Source organism: Giraffa tippelskirchi, chromosome 8, assembly GCF_054371585.1.
Source record: "Giraffa tippelskirchi isolate mGirTip1 chromosome 8, T2T-mGirTip1v1.2.pri, whole genome shotgun sequence".
NCBI lineage: Eukaryota > Metazoa > Chordata > Mammalia > Artiodactyla > Giraffidae > Giraffa > Giraffa tippelskirchi.
The window spans coordinates 17,542,232-17,564,138 of NC_137282.1; the positions used below are offsets into that span (position 1 = coordinate 17,542,232).

The 21,907-nt window shown below is 36.6% G+C and overlaps 1 protein-coding gene across 10 annotated transcripts in view; it reads right to left on the minus strand.

Annotated features, from left to right (window-relative positions):
• WRN (WRN RecQ like helicase) overlaps positions 1-21,907 on the minus strand; it is a 119,081-nt gene that overhangs the window by 92,861 nt on the left and 4,313 nt on the right. For all 10 annotated transcript variants that reach the window (XM_081523505.1, XM_081523506.1, XM_081523511.1 and 7 more), the window contains 3 exons: positions 5,365-5,470; positions 4,609-4,709; positions 97-242 (listed from right to left, as the gene is read on the minus strand). In XM_081523505.1, the coding sequence (XP_081379631.1) occupies positions 97-242; positions 4,609-4,709; positions 5,365-5,454 (337 nt within the window). In that variant the 5' untranslated portion in view covers positions 5,455-5,470. The remainder of the gene's footprint in view (positions 1-96; positions 243-4,608; positions 4,710-5,364; positions 5,471-21,907) is intronic.

The following is a 21,907-nucleotide window of genomic DNA, read 5'->3' on the forward strand; positions in this document are numbered from 1 at the left end:
CACCCGCTAATTCAAGAGCTTAATTTCATGGGAACAAAGTTGACATAATACAATTATCTACCGTATAAAAATGAAACAAATACAAGAGATAGCAACCTGACACAGAAGAAATGTGAAACAAGTAACACTTGCTCTCCGACACACACAGCTGGATGAGGGCCACTCTGCCCGGTTTCCCTTCCTTGTACCCTGGCGGCCACTCGATGTCAAATCCCACCACATCTCCATCAGAGAGGGTCACGCTAAAGGGGGGAAAACAGCACAGATTGTTTAATTAAAATTTTAATTTCTGTATTACTGAAGACATCATTCAACATGCTAAAAGACAAGCCACAGACTGTAGAGGATATCGTACTACATACACCTGATGATGAATAGTCAGAAAATATTGGGTTAGCCAAACAGTTCATTCTGGTTTTTCCACAAGATGTTACAGAAAAACCCAAATGAACTTTTTCACCAACCCAATACTAAAAAAGTCCTTGAAAAGTCAATACAAAAAAGATAAATAACCCAGTTTAAAAAAAAAAAAAAAGAGGGAAACATGAACAGGTAATTCCCCAAAGGAGGGTTTCCCAAGTGGTACAGTGGAAAACAATCTGACTGTCAATGCAGGAAACACAATCGATGGGGGTTCAATCCCTGGATTGGGAAGATCATCCCCTGAAGTAGCAAACGGCAACACACTCCACTGTTCTTGTCTGGAAAATTCCATAGACAGAGAAGCCTGGTGGGCTACTGTCCATGGGGTCGTACAGAGCTGGACACGACTGACTGACTGAGCACACGATTCCCCAAAGGAAAGCCAAATGGCCGATAAATTCAAATATATGTATATGAAGACACAAAATCTCCTCTGAAGCCAGAGAAATGTAAACTGAACCTTTACAATTTCACATCTATCTGACTAACAAAAATTAAAGCTCCACAATACTGAATGCTGATAAAGAAAACTATCAGTGGGGCCCCTGACATACTGGTGAATTTTTAAACTGATAATCCTCTTGGAAAAAACTCTGACGATATCTAGCTAAAGATGTATGAACAGTAAGAACTGACAAGATTTTCTCATAAATATATGAAACTTATATGTGCACAATTAGAAATGTTTAAGAATGTTCACTGCAATACTATTCCGACCAGCAAAAATGGAAACACTATATTTCCACCAACAAGAGTGAATAAATTATGATATACTGAAACAATGTAATACTATATAAAAGTTTAAATAGAACTTCACATAACAAACCAAAAAGAAAAATTCACAAGAACATAACGTGTTGAGTGAAAAAGACAAGTGGAAGAATATACCCAGAGTTTGATAGCATTATTTTTGAAAGTTTCTTAATGGGCAAAGTAATAGTATATGATATTGAGGGGGCACACAAAATTATGAAAATTATAGAAAATATGTGAAGGAATACTAAACACTGAACTCATGATAGAAGTTAGCTCAGAGGACTGCAGAAGAGAATCAGAAAGAGCATACTCAAGGCTTCAGCTGCATTTTATTGTTTTGTCTTAATAAAGATTTAAAGAAAAGGAAGATTTAAGGTTTGACAAAGCTAGTGGAAGGACTATGGGTGCTTATATCTGCCTGCTTCACAGTTTTTAAAAGTGAAAAACCTATTTCATAAATTTTAAAAAACTCAACCTCTGTTTTGGGCTAAGATGAAATAACACTGATCAGTCATAACTTTCCCCCATGAATATATAGAGAAAATTGAACAAAATGCATAAACAAGAGTTTCCAGACACTGGACAACAGCGCTACAGGACTATGCTCTCTGAGGGGAGGAAATCAAGTGTAAGCCCTATTGCTGCCCCAGATTTCCGCCTGGAACACTCTAGACAACAGAACAGGGAGGAGAGCCCAAAGCAGAGCACAGAATTGGGAGGACAGAGTTTAGAGTCAGAGAGGGGAAACAGCTGGAAGGCGTGGGCAGAGTCCTGGGGAGGAGGGAGCTAGGCAGGAAAAGACATGCAAGCACAGAGCGAAACTATGAGGCTGGACAAAGAAAAACCAGGGAACTGCAATCTGGACAACTCCTACGGCTTACACAGAGGTAAGAGGCATTGAGTTCTGCAAAGCTGGAGTAGAGATTCGTTTTGATCACCGGGGGCAGTCAGCAAAGACTCCAGAAAGGTCACACCCATTACAGACTAAATCATGCCCAGAATAAAGGCCACTGACATCTGGCCTAAAAAAGTTAAAAATAAGCCTCAAAGTGTAAAACTGATTTTCAGGTGACTTTACTGCCCAACACAGCAAAGCTCCTTTCTTTGAAGGAAGACAACAAAATCTAACATTCAACCAGGTAAGATCATAACATCTAAACAAAAATTGTCAGTCATGAGAAAAGAAATAGGAAAATATGGCTTATAAGCAGGATAATAGTCATTTAATAGAAAAATAATTAGTATAATGGAATTAACAGAAGTGTATATTAACACAGCTATTATAAATATGCTGAATATGTTCAAAGATTTAAAAGAAAACATGAATATCAGTTCAGTTCAGTTGCTCAGTCATGTCTGATTCTTTGCGACCCCATGGGACTGCAGCACACCAGGCCTCCCTGTCCATCACCAACTCCCGGAGTTTACCCAAACTCATGTCCATTGAGTCAGCGATGCCATCCAACTATCTCATCCTCTGCCGTCCCCTTCTCCTCCCACCTTCAATCTTTCTCAGCATCAAGGTCTTTTCAAATGAGTCAGCTCTTTGCATCAGGTGGCCAAAGTATTGGAGTTTTAGCTTCAACATCAGTCCTTCCAATGAACACTCAGTACTGATCTCCTTTAGGATGGACTGGTTGGATCTCTTTGTACTCCAAGGGACTCTCAAGAGTCTTCTCCAACACCACAGTCCAAAAGCATCAATTCTTTGGCACTCAGCTTTCTTTACAGTCCAACTCTCACATCCATACATGACTCCTGGAAAAACCACAGCCTTGAGTAGATGGACCTTTGTTGGCAAAGTAATGCCTCTGCTTTTTATGAATATGAATATGGTAAGAGCCAAATGGAAGGTATTTTTAAAAAGAAACAAATAGAACTTCCAGACATGAAAAATACAACAAAATCTTAAATTCACAGGATGGCATAATAGCTGATCAGACACTATCAGCTATTAAAAAAATAGCTGAATAAAAAAACAAGGGAACTTGCAGACAGAGCCCAAGCACAGAGAGAAAAAGGAATTGAAAATTTTTAAAGACAAAGAGCCTCATGACCAAGAATACAGTCGCTGTATCAAGCAATGTAACCTACATGCACACAGAGTGGCAGAAGAGAAAAACAGGATGTGAGAGAAAACACATTTGAAGAAATTATTCAAACATGATGAAACTGTAAGTCCACAGATCCAAAAAGTTCACTGAACCCCAAGCAAGACAAACACAAACCACACTACACAAAGGCACATCATAATCAAATTGCTGAAAACCTGGAATGAGGTGAAGCAAAAAAAAAACCTAGTTGCTTACCTTCCATAAAACACACAATTCATCAGAACTACACCCTTCAAGACACTTAGGCTTACTGCCTTCAGATAGGACATATGATAGCATTTTTAAAGGTAAGATGGTAGAATTAAATCATAATCATAAACAACAGATTTTATTTCCTCTGTAAGACAAACTTAGTTCTCTTCAATGAGACCCAAAAATAGCCAGTGAACTATAGTGGGAGTGAGGTCACCTGACTGCTCTTTCTAGAATATATCTACCAGGAGACCATTAATAAACAGCTTACCTTATCTCTGCTTCTTTCAAGCCAATGTGTACTACGTGTATGCTCAGTCCTAAGCTCAGTCACGATTGACTCTGCAATCCCATGGATTGTAGCCCACCAGGCTCCTCTGTCCATGGGGATTCTCCAGGCAAGAATACTGGAGTGGGTAGCCATTCCCTTCTCCAGGGGATCTTTGCAACCCAGGAAATGAACCCAGGTCTCCCACATTACAGGTAGATTCTTTACCGTCTGAGACACCAGGGAGGTCCAATGTATAAACAGTAATTTAAAAATTAAAAAAAGGACAAGTATAGTAACGTCAAAGATGTAAATGAATCTCCTACTACTTCTCCTTGTAAAATGCTTGAAGAGCCTTAGACTGCATTATTATAGAAAACTAATTTGACAATTTAAAAAATATTAATAATTATTTTTAAAGTTCTTTTAAAGGATCATTTGCTATAATTGTTGCTAATTAAGTGCAACAGAGACAGTCACAGTCACTATTCAATATTACAATGGTGATATTTTTAAGGAAATACAAAGGGACGTTTTAGAGGTTGAATAACTTTTGCATGTTTTCCCTCAACTGGTGTGTTCAGTAACTCTATATATAATATCTTAAGTACTGAAAAGATTAAAAATTAGCTAAAGTAATACAAAGGTTTATGAATGAACAAACAGGGACATTACATATTTAATTCAGAAATTTTAAGTTTTTATTCAAAAAGTAGAATTAGTGATATTTTACATGTATAACTATGTACTAAACACACCTTCACTATAAAACTCAGTAGACTTAACAAATACTACCATAAGGCTTATAGCCTAAGGGTCTAAATTCAAATGAAAGTTGGAAATTTAAATCTTTACCTAATATCTTCTGAGAGCAAAGAACAATCATTAGCTTCATAACTGTACACAATGGATCCAGTGAATTCTAAGAAGGGCAGGTCATCTTCCAAAACACTCTTCTGAACAGATGCCGAGTTAAAATTCCAAAAAGGCACAAATAAAAGTCACATTAAATAATAAATGTTCATTTAAATAATAAAATTCACTGAAATATAGCAAATTATAGCTGTAAGTTTTATCAACTAAAGCTTTATAGACTAATGAGTCATATGGACAATTTAACAAAGATGAAGCTATCTACTGTAAAATTATTTTCCTAACAAATTTACTTGCAAACTTCTACCCTATTTTCATAAAAGCATTTATTTTATTAATGCTTTTCTGCAATTAGATTAGTATTCTAGATGCAATAATGTTGCCTTAAAATGCTGAAGACTGGTTGGTGAAGCTTAAATCTATCAGGAGTTAAAATTCACCTGACCATAAAAAAATTCACCAAAATAAATATTGTCTAAATTACAATCTGAATTGGAACAACCTGGCAAGGCCAGCCATGTGAACTAGATAAAAAGGGAAAACAGAATAAGAATTCTTATATTGTAAACCCAATTAAAATTTAATCCCACTCATCCATTCAATGACTAGATTCTGGTTCATTCACAACAGCTCTAAAAGTAAATAATGGCTTGAAGTTTATAAGTGAGGATGAACTCAGTTTACAGTCAAATATACATTAAATTTTCCATCTGAAAGAATTACTGATGAACTGCATACCTTTTTTTCTTCTACTGTACAGCTCTTCTGTGTAGACATCCATTCAGGAAGTTTCCGCTGCTGTCCTGTTTCCAACGTTTGTTCACTCATCTTTAAAAGGTCCTAGCTGCAAAACCCAAAGAACGATTAATTATTCTGTGAATAAATCCAGTCTTTGTAACAAAACCCAGAGACAGACCAATCAACGTGAGCGAAGAGCCAAACATACATATTTAAAGTGAGCTATGGCATCTGGGCCCAAACACAGGGTGTAAGAGCCAGAATCGCAGAAGAAGAAAGAAGGTGTAGCTCCGACAGCCGTTCAGTCAGTATTTCTTCTTTTCAAAGTACGTGAGGCAGTTTAATAGAGTTCTGAGTTCTCAGGTTCTAGCCCTTTCAAAATTCTATTATTCTCTGACTTGGATCTCTTCAAAAAATAATCTTTATCTCATTCACAATGAGAATCTCTGGATATATAAATTTCTATAAATTTTTGATAACTTTAATTTTCTTATCATATTTCCTAAGATCTAAGTAAACTCATGAAACCGTTAAACTATTCACAAATCTACCTGAAGAGACAGAAAAGCTTTTCTATATTAAGGGTTTTTATTACACTCTTAGCCTATCAAGTGAACTAGTCTCCCTAGTTTCATTGGGAGTATTTTTTAAAAATCTGTTATGAGCTTTGAGGGCTCTCCTCAACGTAAACTGCACTTCAAGAATGGTTACAGAAATACAATGACTAGGAACACTACGACATACTCTGTTAAAGGTAAAACAGAGCCATCTCCTCATGTCACTTTACACAATAAACTGAAGTGGCCTTAAGTTCTTAATAAAACTCTTCAAACCCCAACCTTAGTTCCTGACATCTCAAATTTCTAGTAAACGCACAGTAGATTTTAATATATACCTGAAGATTCTTATGATGAAGCATGATATCAACATGAAATAATCAAAGCAACTACTTATGATTATGGGTTAGCTTGTCATCCCTATTGATATTATAAAATCTGAAGAAATTAAACAGCATCCAGCAAGTATCCATTAAGTTCTCATTTTCCCAAGCACAAACCCCCAAAGCTGATAACACTAATAATGTACGAAAGAAAATTTTTAAAGATTACTTTGGCAAGCAAATCTGTCATACAGAACAAACTCACTCTTATGCCTTGAGAAGGAAACTGTTAACAGCAGTAACTCGCTCACTCTATTGAGAAAGTGGGAATGAAAGACCTCAACCACTGAGCACCAGGGCTCACCTATCAGTGGTAACTACTAGCCAAAAAACACCCAAGAGCATCTATCTAGAAAATGTTGTTAGCCAGATATAACTAACCTATCTAGATTGCTTATCATAAATAAGCTTGGAATGATGGATTTATTAATTTATGTCTGGAAAATGAGAGGCAGTCAGCAAGCTGTACAATTAAGATAATATAAAACAGAGGAGTTCCAAAATGAAGACAACTTCCTTTGTGCAATTTTTTTTTTAACTGCTCAAAACTATTCTGCTAATCCAAAACCATAACATGTACTAATGCAGAAGAAAAGGACATTTTTGGAATCTGTGTGTGAGAGTTCGCTGCTGCTGCTGCTGCTGCTGCTAAGTCGCTTCAGTCGTGTCTGACTCTGTGTAACCCCATAGATGGCAGCCCACCAGGCTCCCAGGCCCCTGGGATTCTCCAGGCAAGAATACTGGAGTGGGTTGCTACTTCCTTCTCCAATGCATGAAAGTGAAAAGTGAAAGTGAAGTCGCTCAGTCATGTCCGACTCTTTGCGACCCCACGGATTGTAGTCTACCAGGCTCCTGTCCATGGGATTTTCCAGGCAAGAATACTGGAGTGGGTTGCCGTTTCCTTCTCCAGTGTGAGAGTTTGGGGTTCCTCCAAAAAACAAAAAGAAAATAATACTCCATCTGCACTAGGTGCTTGCCTCTACTCTTTGAATCATTAGCGAAGTCTGGCATTGGGGAAGATCTATGATTCAGTCAATCAAAACTAACAACTCGAATGTTAGCATGACCACCTGCATTATATGCAGTAAGATAAAATATATGCTCGATGAAACAAAAGCTGGAATCAAAATTTCCAGGAGAAATGTCAATAACCTCAGATATGCAGATGACACCACCCTTATGGCAGAGAGTGAAGAAGAAATAAAGAGCCTCTTGATGAAAGTGAAAGAGGAGAGTAAAAAAGTTGGCTTAAAACTCAACATTCAGAAAACTAAGATCACTGCATCCGGTCTGATCACTTCATGGCAAATAGATGGGAAAACAATGGAAACAGTGGCACTATTTTTTGGAGCTCCAAAATCACTGCAGATGGTGACTGCAGCCATGAAATTAAAAGACGCTTGCTCCTTGGAAGAAAAGTTATGACCAACCTAAACAGCATATTAAAAACCAGAGACATTACTTTGCAATCAAAGGTCCATCGAGTCAAAGCTATGGTTTTTCCAGTGGTCACGTATGGGTGTGAGAGTTGGACTATAAAGAAAGCTCAGCGCTGAAGAATTGATGCTTTTGAACTATGGTGTTGGAGAAGATTCTTGAAAGTCCCTTGGACTGCAAGGAGATCCAAGCAGTCCATCCTAAAGGAAATCAGTCCTGAATACTCATTGGAAGGACTGATGCTGAAGCTGAAACTCCAATACTTTGGCACCTGGTGTGAAGAACTGACTAATTTGAACAGACCCTGATGCTGCAAAAGACTGAAGGCAGGAGAAGAAGGGGACGACAGAGGATGAGATGGTTGGATGGCATCACTGACTCAATAGAAATGAGTTTGAGTAAACTCTGGGAGTTGGTGATGGACAGGGAGGCCTGGAGTGCTGCAGTCCATGGGGTCGCAAAGCATCAGACACGACTGAGTGACTGAACTGAACTGACAGACTGACACATTGCAAGGCACTTTATAAATGTTAATGGTTATTAATAAGCTTATATTTATTTCAAATCCTAAAAGATGATGCTGTTAAAGTGCTGCACTTAATATGCCAGCACATTTGGGAAACTCAGCAGTGGCCACAGGACTGGAAAAGCTCAGTTTACATTTCAACCCCAAAGAAAGGCAATGCCAAAGAATGTTCAAACTACCACACAATTTCACTCAGAGGATGAGATGATTGGATGGCATCACCAACTCAATGGACATGAGTTTGAGTAGGCTCTGGGAGTTGGTGATGGACAGGGAAGCCTGGCATGCTGCAGTCTGTGGGGTCACAAAGAGTCGGACACGACTAAGTGACTGAACTGAACTGATTTGCCACAAATCGAAAGCCCTTAACAGGAAAGTCAAAAGCTAATCCCAAAGTATGTGTATATACACACAATACACATAGAAAGAGTCTATTCTTAATCTTAAAACACATTTTTACTAAACTGGAAGACAAGTTTTGCTATATACAGAGTAGATCATTTGCAAAACTGCCATAAAATTGTTTTCTGCAAATAATAAACAACTATAAAAACAACTATAAAATCTTGTAATTCTGTAAGTAATCATTCACACTGCCAAAAAAGAAATAAACCTCAGTACTCTTCCCTATAGCTAACTATATGACTGAAATCATTTTAATTTAAAATGTCTAATTTTTAGATGTAAATACTCTTTTTTGCACACAAAATTCTGTCTAGATGCCTCCAGGTTAAGAATTTGAAAGTAAACTTGTTTACAAACCCAACATTTTTATCAAACTTATTAACACTTACATCTTGGGCCAGATAAAAGGCACACAGAAAAGGAGAGTTGGAGAATAATTCACAGTAGAGAAATTCTTCTGCATACTTGAGGCTTTTAATCATTGATCAGATAAAGGTTATTCTTGGAAGGGATCTAAGTCATTGAATAATAGAATTTTTAAACTATATATTGAGCTGTTACCTTGTTGAGTATGAACAGTGTTGACACATCTTTTTCCAAAATCAAATCTTATCACTTCTTATTTGAGCCATTAAAGGATCCCAAGTTCCTCTTTAAAATAAATAATGTATTTTGATTTGCTTTGGTTTAGATTTTTCTAGAATAATCTCACCTATCTATCTACCATTATCTACCACTTTTCACCTTTATCACTTTTTTAAAGGCTGGCTTTAAACAACATACACTTGGGATTTTCGTTGTGGTTTATTTTTCTGGTTTTGGTTTTGAACAGTGCCAATTTGAACATGCCGTCTTTCAATAAGGAGATTCATCTCATTCACAGTTAGTATAAGAGCCTGTACCTTCCCTTTCATTTTTGATTAATATTTATCTTCCTTTCTTTGGTTTCCTCTTACTCTTCGTCCATTTTTTTCCAACTGGGTGAAGTTACCATTCATACTATTTTTTACCATTGTCAGTGTTAAAACTTCACTTTTTACATATCCTACTATTACTCCACTCTCTGGGCAAAATAATAAAACTATATCCCTTCCCCACCAAGACCTGACATTTACACTGTCCCTCCATCCAGTAAGGAAAAACTCTTAGAATGTTTTGACTTCCCCACCCTTAACTACTGATTTTTCCTGATACAGTTTTGGCTGTTACAGCCTGTTAGCTTTCTAATACTGCTTTTCTATTTCAAGAATCCTTACTGTTTTCTGAACATTTTTCTTACAGATTTCATCATCCATTTTAATGTTTATATAAATATAAACATATATGTAAGTGTTTATATTGCTTACTATGGTTTCCTTTTCAATTCATCCTGCCCTATCCTGGACCTCTGTTCTGAATTCAATTGTTTGCTCAGAGGTTCTTTTCAATTGCTTTCCTCAGGTAGAATATGTAGGGGATAAGCGCTGATCCCTTGCATATATAAAAACCTATTTTTTCAGACAGACAAGAGAACGATGTGTTGACGAAGCGTAACAGTCTCTCAGCAGTTTGTAGATTTCTCTTACGGTCTTGTGCCCTTTAACGTCACAAGTAAGAAGTCCATTGCTTTCCTACTGCTTTCTCCAATTATGGGTAACATTTTTCCCATCTGGGAGCCTTAGAGACTTTAAAGGATTTTTATATTTTAAAGCACCCCACTCTATTTTTCTTGGGATCAGCGAGTCCTTGGAAAGGATTCCAAGTCTTAAGACAAGAAAATTTTCCTCTTATTATAGGATGACCTGTATGCCTCTCCAGTATAAGACAGGTTGGGGTCCTAATCTCCAAGTACCTCAGGATGCAACTTTGTTTGGAGACAGGGTCATTACAGAGGTAACCAAATTTAAATGAAGTTATTAGGGCCGTCCCTAATCCAAAATGAGTGATGTCTTTATAAAAAGGGGAAATCTGGACACAGAGACAAGACATGCATAGATAGAAGACAATGTGAAGAAACACATGGAAAAAGTCATCTACAAGCCACGAAGGCAGGCCAGAAGCAGACCTTTCCCTCACAGCCCTCAGAAAAAAAAAAAAAAAAAAAAACTCTGCCAACAATGTGATTTTGAACTTCTAGTCTCCAAAACTGCAGAATATTAAATTTCTGTTGAGTCTTCCAGTTTGTGGTACTTAATTGTGGCACCTATAACAAACTAATACACTCCTGTTACTGGTTTAGTTATCAATTGCTATAACCTAAACAGTTACTGGACACAGAACAACAGACTGGTTCCAAATAGGAAAAGGAGTATGTCAAGGCTGTATATTGTCACCCTGCTTATTTAACTTATATGCAGAGTACATCATGAGAAACGCTGGGCTGGAAGAAACACAAGCTGGAATCAAGATTGTTGGGAGAAAATATCAATAACCTCAGATATGCAGATGACATCATCATTATGGCAGAAAGTGAAGAAGAACTAAAGAGCCTCTTGATGAAAGTGAAAGAGGAGAGTGAAAAAGTTGGCTTAAAGCTCAACGTTCAGAAAACTAAGATCATGGCATCTGGTCCCATCACTTCATGGGAAATAGATGGGGAAACAGTGGAAACGGTGTCAGACTTTATTTTTTTGGGTTCCAAAATCACTGCTGATGGTGACTGCAGCCATGAAATTAAAAGACGCTTACTCCTTGGAAGGAAGGTTACGGCCAACCTAGATAACATATTTAAAAGCAGAGACATTACTTTGCCAACAAAAGTCCGTCTAGTCAAGGCTATGGTTTTTCCAGTGGTCATGTATGGATGTGAGAGTTGGACGGTGAAGAACGCTGAGTGCTCAAGAATTGATGCTTCTGAACTGTGGTGTTGGAGAAGACTCTTGAGAGTCCCTTGGACTGCAAGGAGATCCAATCAATCCATCCTAAAGGAGATCAATCCTGGGTGTTCATTGGAAGGACTGATGTTGAAGCTGAAACTCCAATACTTTGGCCACCTCATGCGAAGAGTTGACTCACTGGAAAAGACCCTAATGCTGGGTAGGATTGGGGGCAGGAGAAGAAGGGGACGACAGAGGATGAGATGGTTGGATGGCATCACTGACTCGATGGACATTGGTTTGGGTAGACTCCGGGAGTTGGTGATGGACAGAGAGGCCTGGCGTGCTGCGATTCATGGGGTCGCAAAGAGTCACACACGACTGAGCGGCTGAACTGAACTGATTCTTTTTTTCCTTCTATTACCACTTATTCACATTCCAGTGAATATTTGCCTGAATTTCTTCTGTTAATGTCTATTTTTTTCTACCTGGTGATGACTTCCTTAACTTTGTTCAGTATTACAAGACATTTCTTCTACTTGATCTCCAAGATGCTAATTTCATTCGCAACATTCTCCCTTTCATTTGAAAGTCCTTTTACAATTTGCCTTACTGAACTTTTACAATGTTAAGATTTGGACTATTAGTTTCAGAAAGTTTCTTTGCACTCTAGTTGAGTCTCCTCAAATGTGCTTGTGATTTCTTTCTTTAGTAAAAGTTATGATTTAATTATTTCAAAGATCTGTTTCAACAAGAGTTTCCTATTCTGGATGTTCCTCATGCTGAATTCCTTGGGTAAAGGAATGTTATTTTATTTCCTTTATTTAATATTCCTTTATTTTATTTCCATTGCTAAAGTAAAATGTTATTTTACTTTACCCGTATAACTCTATTTACCATCAGCAGTCTCAGGTCTTAGGGTCCATCAAAAAGCTGCAAACTGAGCACCAAGAGACTACAGTAAGTCTTCCACTGAAGTTCTAGAAGACAATTTATTGATTCACAGGTCTCCAGAGTTGCAATCTTAAGCTCTAGCTCACCAGCACATAGAACCCACCTGTACAACTCCTCTTAAGTCCTGTAAGACAGGAAATATCAAGTAGGCTTCCTAAGTCCAATTGGTTCTTCAGTACATTCAATAAATACCAATTTAATTTTCAGCCACATTTGCTTTACCACAGCAATTCTACCAAGTACTTTATTTAGGAAACAATTTTTTTGTTTGTTTGTTTGTTTTTTTGAGTTTAGTTGTTCAATATTTTAATTCCTTTCCTAACCTCCAGTTTTCCTTTTCCACCATTTTCAGTTCTTCAATATGTTTTCTATTGAATCCACTGAATCCATTTTTACAAGGACTCTAAGTTCTTTTTTGTGTAGAAAATTCTTTTTTATCAAGGGTCAACTATTCAGCTTAGTGATTTGATATCTGTTAATTTTACTCAAATACATGATGACTCTCAATTGTCTGATTCATTTATAAATGAAGTTCTACACCAGAAGTGGACAACATTTTCAAGATAATGGCACATTCAGAAAATGAAACTGTTTTCATGGCATGCTGGGAATGGGATCTGGGAATGTGAATATACTGTGAAATTTCTATCTTCTTTATAAAATTAAAATTTTCAAACTTTTAAAATAACAAACTTGAAATTATTTAGAAGAAATAACTTCTTTATATTAGGTTTTATGCTTAACATGGTTACACAAAAGTCTTGATTTAGATCTTTAAACAACATATTCTTAATACTCCGTAGAGCAACCATCACAAACAAGCTTTGTTAGCACCAATGGTAGCAAATGGCAAAAGGGGAAGCTTTGCTCCGACATACTGAAAGCTCCTTTTTCACTGTTAACCAGCATTCCAACAATTTGATCTCCTTAAACTGAACTTTAAGCCTACTGAGTCTTTAATGCTTCTCCTGTTTCTCTACTGAGAAATATGTTAATTTCTTCTGATGATGTTAAATAAGCTTCAAATACAAATGAATGTTTTTATAACAAGAATTTCAATGCTAAAGTTCTGTATCAGGCACATACTGGCTTTTCCCTAATAATATTAATCTTTCTTTAGGATTCAAATAACACCAATTAAACAATCACTTCTAAAAATTATTTTAACTTCACTCTGCCAAAACTGAATTTTTACTCTGAATCCATAAATTTTGTCACTACACATTAATATATTTTCCACCTGATCACTACAGTGATTATTAAGTTAATTCAAGTGCTCATAATGCCAGTTAAGGATACTGATTTTTGAAGCCAATAATTAGACTTCAAAAAATCTGCTAAGTAAGAGTCATTCACACAGAATAATTTGAAATTTTTCCCTTCAGCTTATAAATCTTCCTTTGGACTGTCAACCTATTTCAGCAATGAAATAGCTAATCAGATTTCTTCACCTAAAGCTGAAAGGATGGCATTGTAGCCGCTTTGATTTCAGTAGATTCACCATTTTTATGACATCATTTAATGCAGAATTCAGAACTACAGGTAAATTTTAATATACAAGAGATTCTCTGTGAATGAAATAACATATAACTAGGGATATCAGGTTTTTTTACGTTGAACTTAACATAAAGCCTTTCTACATTCCTATTGTTACCAGTCCCACATTTCCAGTTTCTATAATTTCTCATATGTTTCAAAATATTCATTTTTCACTTCATTTTTCATCTCCAGTTGGTTTTGGAACTTCTGTGCCAAGCAAATAATGTCCTTCCAGGCATTTTTCAAAGATTCTATAAAGCCTGCTGAGGACCACTGCCAGTATTTATGAATTCATAACTGCAATAAACACTTTTTTCATTAATCTTCTTCTAGTGTTGTCTTCAGCATAAATTTTCAACATATCTTCTAAAAGAATAACTGAAAAATGGCTACTTCCTTTGCCTCACTGGTCCCAAACATAGTATTCCATATAGGCAGGGGCAGGGGGAGCAGATTTAGCAAACTAGTAAGGTAATCTGGGCTCTATTAACTGCTCAATCCTGTAACTAGCTTCTTGAGTTCAATCTGATTATTTCTTTTATCAGTCTCTTAAATTTGTTCTTATTTTTTGCTAATAGACACTTTCAAAAGTTCAGATCTTTGTTTAGTAAAATAAATGTTTTATGAAAAGGTATCAGAATAATCTGCCTGACACCCCTACTCCATTTGATTTAGGCTGAAAAGTGAAGAATTCTAGGAATATCAAACCCAATTCTGAGATAATCCTTTACTACTTATTGATTAATAAATATTTACTATTATGTTCAACTCATACACTGGATGACTTTCCAGCTTTAATCAGCCTTAGACATCAAAAATGGGAAAGTAAGTATCTAAGGAAATTAAATCTAAATTTTGCATATAAAGTACTTAACTACAGGTCTTTAATTCCTCAGGAAAAGTTTTCTGTTGTTTAGCCTGTCTGTATTCTTATGAACATTTCTAAACAAATCCTATCCAAAAAAACAATTTTTTTTAATTAAGGAGATTAAATAAAAACTAAGTGTACTGAAATACTTATTTTCATTTAGGTTAATAATTAAAAAATTTTAAAGTAAACAAAAAATACTTCAGGGTAATCAAATATATTTTTAAATGAGTTTCTGAAGTTACAAAGACATATTTTTTCAATCAGTTGAGTTGCATATGTTCAATCAGTAATAGTAATAATTAACTAATAATCATGCTCTTTTCTATGCTTCCAGTAAAACTATGAGAATTAAGAAAGAAAATTCAAAGAACACATATCACTTTCCCAATGATTAAATAACATACACATACCAAATTAAAGTGATTAACAGATAGGAAATTATTTAACAGTTAAGACAGAAGGATACAACGACAACACAGCCCTTTTCAACCATGTTTAATATGCATAACTATACATGTTATAGATCTCAAGTAGTTTACAGAACGATCTACATAAAGAATGCTCAAATATAATTTAACCTATTGCAAATCTTTGAATGTTTGCCTTATAAAAAGCTTTTATGTTTGAAAATTATAAAAAAATATGCAACCATCAAAATCCTGCATTACCTATAACCCATATCATGGGTTCGTGCTGCAGCACGAACTGGAAGGCACTAAACTTGCTTCAGCTAACTCTTGCCAATGGTCAGTATGGTCTCAGTTTTGCCAGACCTTCCAATTTTTCAAAAGAAATGGATGGTTACTAAGCAATATCCCATCTGATACCAATTTCCAAGACCCAGTTTCCTGCAGGCCTCTTAATTCTAACCTCGGCTGTAGACAAATCAATACCAGCAGCTGGTCTGAGTATCTCTAGAAATTTTAAGAGTCAATATCCCTTTATAAAACATTCTTTGAGTGAAATACTTAGGTACATTTTTGGAGTACACTACAGAATGAGTAGTTGAGAAATAGAAGGAATATGCCAAAACAGGAAACAGGGTGGTAGTCTGGGACACCTACTTAATTAGGGGAGTCGGAAGGGAGTTATCCTAAGACCGGAGCATGACTCCTCTTCTCCCCATTTCTGAGTCTTCTGTATCAGCTCACATTGGCCTGGCGCATTACTTCACCCTATGGATTCTGCAATGATGCTAGGGGCACCCACACAGATCGTCATTTACCTTCTCATCTGTAAAACTGGGAGTAAAAACAATGAACCCAGAGAGGGGCGCTAGCTCAGTTCCTCCAGTCCATCAACTATCAGCATCAATCAACTGCTTCAGCAGTCAAATTATTAAAAGGACTAATTTGATGGTCTAGTGTGAAAATTAATGTCTAAATAGAGCCTAGGGTAAAAGAAAGATAAGCCATCTTCATGAAGGTAGGCCAAGGAAATTTCTTCACATGATACTAAGATTTCCATTCAAAATACTTCTCACACAGTTTTACCTATAGCTACATTTTTAAAAATTAATCTTACAAAAATAACCAGCATTCTCCAGAAAGATTTATATATAAGTATAATCATCCTTGTTATACATAATATAAAACCAAAGCAGCTTAAATGATTCAGCAATTCACTCTGGTTATTGATGTCCAAATTTTGGTTAGACACTTTGAGTCAGACACGACAGAGAGACTAACAATAATAAATTTTATACACACACACACACACACACAGATACATATAGAGACACACTGTTATTTTAGTCATGTCCAACTCTTGCAACCCCAAGGACTGTATAGCCTGCCAGGCTCCTCTGTCTATGGAATTTCCCAGGCAAGAATATAGAAGTTGGTTGCCATCTCCTTCTCCAGGGAATCTTGCCAACCCAGGGAATGAACCTGCATCTCCTGCATTGGCAGGCACATTCTTTACCACTGAGCCACCTGGGAAGTCCTCATAAAGACACATGTACACACACATTTCTACACAAGCATGCACAATCTATAATTACTGTAGAGGATATAACTTATAAGGTATCCTTCTGTATTGTTTTTGAGAATTCTCTTCTACCTTTCAACGCACTAAAAGAAATAGGAAGGGGCAGAGGAAAAAGAACCACAGAATTCATGACAAAGCCCTCATTAAATTCCCTAATTAAAGAGGCTTTCATTAATCTATTGAATCTTAATTTCCCTCCAAATAACCCAAACAAACTACAAACACTAAATAAAACCACCATTAGCATTTGGTTCAGCTACAGTAAATCACAGCAATTTTAAAGGTAACAGGATTTTTCTTCTGAGACCTATTTCTTTATAGGTATCTACTAAATATTCATAACTGTCAAACATTATGTAATATATAATTTACATTTTTAAAGTATAAATTAAAATTTGTTAATAAAGTCAATTGAAATAAAGTATAAATAGAACCAAATAAATACAATAAAATGTCATTAAAATGCTAGCAACAGAGGAAAAGAATAATGCTGTGTCATTGTGAGAAGCCGCACTGCCCATAAACCAGGAACATGATTTGACCTGAACTGAGTCCATAGCACAGCGAAGTGCTTTATAACTGAATTTCACTATCCAACTGAATAATTCATTATTTTTAATGAATTTCCTCTGTTCTGTAAGTAGCTATAGCCAGTCAGCTAAAATCAGTCACTATAAGCTGGGAAACTGCAGAGAGAGTTTTCAGGTAAGTCAATTTAAAACTTTCTTAGGCTGCCTATTTTTCCTTTTTATTTTTCACTGTCACTTCATATGGGCTGAGATGAAATTTTATAAGACTCATTATCAAAAGAACATTGACGGTTGGCTACCCAGCATCCATTCCACCCTGCACCCTTTGCACAGTACTGTAAATTTAATTCAGATAATGACTAGTTATTTGCAAAGCCAATGTGCTTCAAGGAAGCTGCCCCTACTGCCAGCTCCCATGGAAAATCCAACTGATCAACAATAAATCCCATTCCCCCAGTCACAATGATGATTCAGAAACTCAGGCCTGAACTCAGGGCATTCTCCTAGCTTTGGGTTAAGAATAAAAACTGCAACCTAAGACAGACCAGTGAGATACAAGAGATGTTCACGGGGCTTCCGAGAATAATATTTTTTTCTCTTATATGAAAGTACCACAAGAGATGTCCTATTTGAGAATGGGAAGCCTGGGCCTTCAACATCCAATCTGCCGCCGTGATGGAAATTAGCTGGAGGATGAAGCCAACACACAGGCGATGGAAAAGATGAGAAGTGAAGCTACAGCCAATACACCAAACTAGTCTTCAAGTTAGTCCTCCTTCAGCCTTCAAGGTTCATTTTAAAAATAAGTTTCCTTATTTGTTAAGCCTGTTTGAGTCAAGTCTTCTGTGCCTGTGTTGTAACTAACACACAAATATAATTGAAAATAAGAGTATGTGGCCAATTCTTTTCATTAACCCCTTATCTTAAATAAAAATAAATTATAAGGATAAAAATACTAGCCCCACACAAACACACAAAAATACTAGCCACACAAAGTATACAGTACCAAAAGTTTCAAAATTTCATAAACAGAGCTTCATATCTTCTTTAAATCACAATAAGAACTAAAATAACATCAAAAAGCAATGTAACAGAAAATTAGAACTTAAATAAAGGGGGGTGATATTGAACTTCAGGATGCATAGCTCTGTGTTGGGCTGAAATTCAGGATTTTCAGACAGAAAGAAAAGTGTAGTATTTTACAATAAGACCAATTTAAGTGTGGAAGGAAGAGCAAAAGGTAAAAATAGAGACAGAGTGAAAAAGAAACTGGAAAATTAACACACAATTCTGAAATCAACCATAAGTTTATCCAATGCAAAGAACTTCAGATTAACTTCTTCAGACAGGGAAAGTTTATATAAAATGAGTAAAAGGGAAAACGAGCAATTCTGTGATGGTACAGAAGGCAAAAGTTATCTTCCAGTCCAGTGATCTTTCCACCGCACTCCAGTGCCCTCATTTCAAGAATGAATAGCTAAAGTAGATCATGTGCCAACAGGTGATGTCTCACGCTACAGATCAAAATCCGAAGGAGCAAAAAACCTTTGATATTTTTTCCAATAGCTTCTATTATTCCTACAAAACACTAGGGAGATCCCACACCTCTACCTTCTTGGCCTCAGAGAGACCTAAAGAGAGGGTGAATCTCTGCCCTGCCCCGAAGAGCTAGCCTATCAGACTAAAGGTGGAAGATGATAAAATTCAGACATGACACTGGAGTTGGAAAGAAGCAAAGGCTTGAAGGGAAGGGAGGGAAGGTCACTGGTTCCACTTGTTGGGAGATAATGTGAAATTTTTCTAATCACTTATTTCCCAGTGAAGAAATTATTCCAAAACCATCCTCTTTCTTAATCCTCCCATATATAAAACATTTATCAAAAAAGAAAGCAAATCACCTTTAAAAGAAGCTGACTGCTCTGCAGGTGAAGGAGGATACAGGCTAAACCTCTATGATCCCTAAGGAAAGTAGTGCAGAATAATGATAGTGTTGATGATAATAAAAATGCTGATGATGATCATTTTAAGTGGGGAGAGGGGGTAGCGCCTGACTGCTATTACTAACCAATTTTCACAATAGGTAAGCTTAACTTCTATCAAAGAGTTGAAGTCTCCAAAATACTTGTCCCCCAGTATCACTTTGAGGTAATTTGATTTTATAAAATTTTATCAATTTGATTAAAAGGCTAAAATACTCCGGAGATGACCAGATTCAAGATAAGCATATCCAAATGAAGGGACTTATCTATATATGAGCAAGAATCAATTAAAAAGCATAATTTATATCTAAATTCAATAACAGCAAAAACGACCATCTGCCAAGGAATAAACTTAAAGTAAACTACATAAGACCCATTTTAAAGACAACTAGGCAAGCTTAGTAAGACATCAAAAAAGGGCTAGAGAAGACATACTGAGTTCCTGGACAGTTAAGACTCAAAACTTTGAATTAATTTAATCAATATACTCCAGAAGCAACAGCAAGAAAAGATGTCAGCAGGATTTTTCATCAAACCACACAAGCTTATATTTTTAAAGTTCACTAAGAGAAGAAAATAGTCAAGAGCATTATAAAAAATGTATTTTTTAAGAAAATAAGACCAATAAAGAAAAATTCACTCTATTAAACATTAAAAAAAAGTTTGAGAACTCCTAAAGTGAAGTCGTTCAGTCGTCTCCAACTCTGAGACCCTGTGGACTATAGCCCACCAGGCTTGTTTCTCCAACCATGGGATTTTCCAGGCAAGAACACTGAAGTGGGTTGCCTTTTCCTTCTCCAGGGGATCTTCCCGACCCAGGGATCGAACCTGGGTCTCCCACATTGCAGGCAGACTCTTTCCAGTCTGAGCCACCAGGGAAAGGGAAAGGCAAAGTGAAAGTCACTCAGCCCTGTCCAGCTCTTTGCGACCCCATGGGCTGTATAGTCCATGGAATTCTCCAGGCCAGAATACTGGTGTGGGGAGCCTTTCCCTTCTCCAGCAGACCTTCCCAATCCAGGTATCGAACCCAGGTCTCCCACATTGTAGGCGGATTCTTTACCAGCTGAGCCACAAAGGAAGCCCCAGGGAATCCCTCTATTAAACGTACAGAAAAACAGAAATTAAAATAGTATGGAATTGGTATAAAATAGATATAAAGCAATGGAACAAAATATATCATGTTCAGAAACAGAGCCATGTAAACACAGAAACTTGACATAAGACAAAGGAGGCATTTCTCATCTTTGACCACCTGCACATAAAAACCCTGGTTCAAGCCACATTACCTCTTATTTCCGTCGCCTCCACCATCTTCTCAAAACAGAAGTCAGAGTGATTCTGTTAAAAACGTTTCAATTTAAAGAATTATATACCATAACCAAGTGAGATTTATCCCAGGATTGTAAAGGTGGCTCAATATAAGAGAATCAATCAATGTAATATGTAACTTTTACAGAATGAAGGAAATATACCTGACCATCTCAACTGACATGGGCATTTGACAAAATCAAATACTCATTCATGATATAAAGTCAGAAAACTAGGGATAGAAGGGAATTTCCTCCACACAATAAAGGGCACTTACGAGAAACGCACAGTTAACATCATACTCAACAGTACAAGACTGAAGATCTTTTCCCCTAAAATCAAGATCAAGACAAAGATACTCCTTCTACCAATGCTATTGAACAGACTACTGAAATTTCTAGCCCCAGAGAAATTAGATATAAATAAGAAATAAAAGGCAATAAGTTGGAAAGCAGTAAAACTCTCTTTATTCACAGATGACATGATTGTGTCTCTAAAAAAAAAAAATCCCAAAGAAACCACAAAAAACCTACTAGATCTAATAAGCAAACTCAGCAAAGTTACAGGGCACGTGATCAAGACACAAAAATCAGCTATGCTTCTAGACAACAGCAATGAGCAATCTGAGAGGAAATTCAAAAGCAATCTCGTTTACAATAACATCTAAAAAAATAAAATACCCAGGAGATGAAATGAAAAACCTGTACATCACTACAAAACACTGCTGCCAATTAAAGAAGACATTTCATTCACAAAGAAGACAAGTTCCACCACAACAAATGGAATACCACCTGTGTTCACAGAAAGAAAGACTTAATATTGTTAAGATGTCATACAACCCCAAGCTACCTACAGATTCAACACAATCTCTATCAAAATTCCAAAGGCCTTTTTTTGCAGAAATGGAAAAGCTAATCCTCAAATTAATATGGAATGGAGAGTTCCCTGGTAGTCCAGTGGTTAGGACTCTTCACTTTAACTGCTGTGGCCCAGATTCAATCCCTGGTCAGGGAACTAAGATCTCTCAAGTCACCCAGCACAGCCAAAAAAAAAAAAATCATATGTAAAATGGTTCCGCCACTGTGGAACACAATTCCTCAAAAAGCTAAACACATAATTATCATGTGATCCAGCAAGTCCACTCCTAGGTACAGACCCAAAAGAAACAGGAACTGGAAACAGGGACTCAAGTAGATCCTTGTAAGCCAATGGTCAGTGTACCGTTATTCACAATAACCAAAAGGGGGGAAAACCCAACTGTCTGTCAACA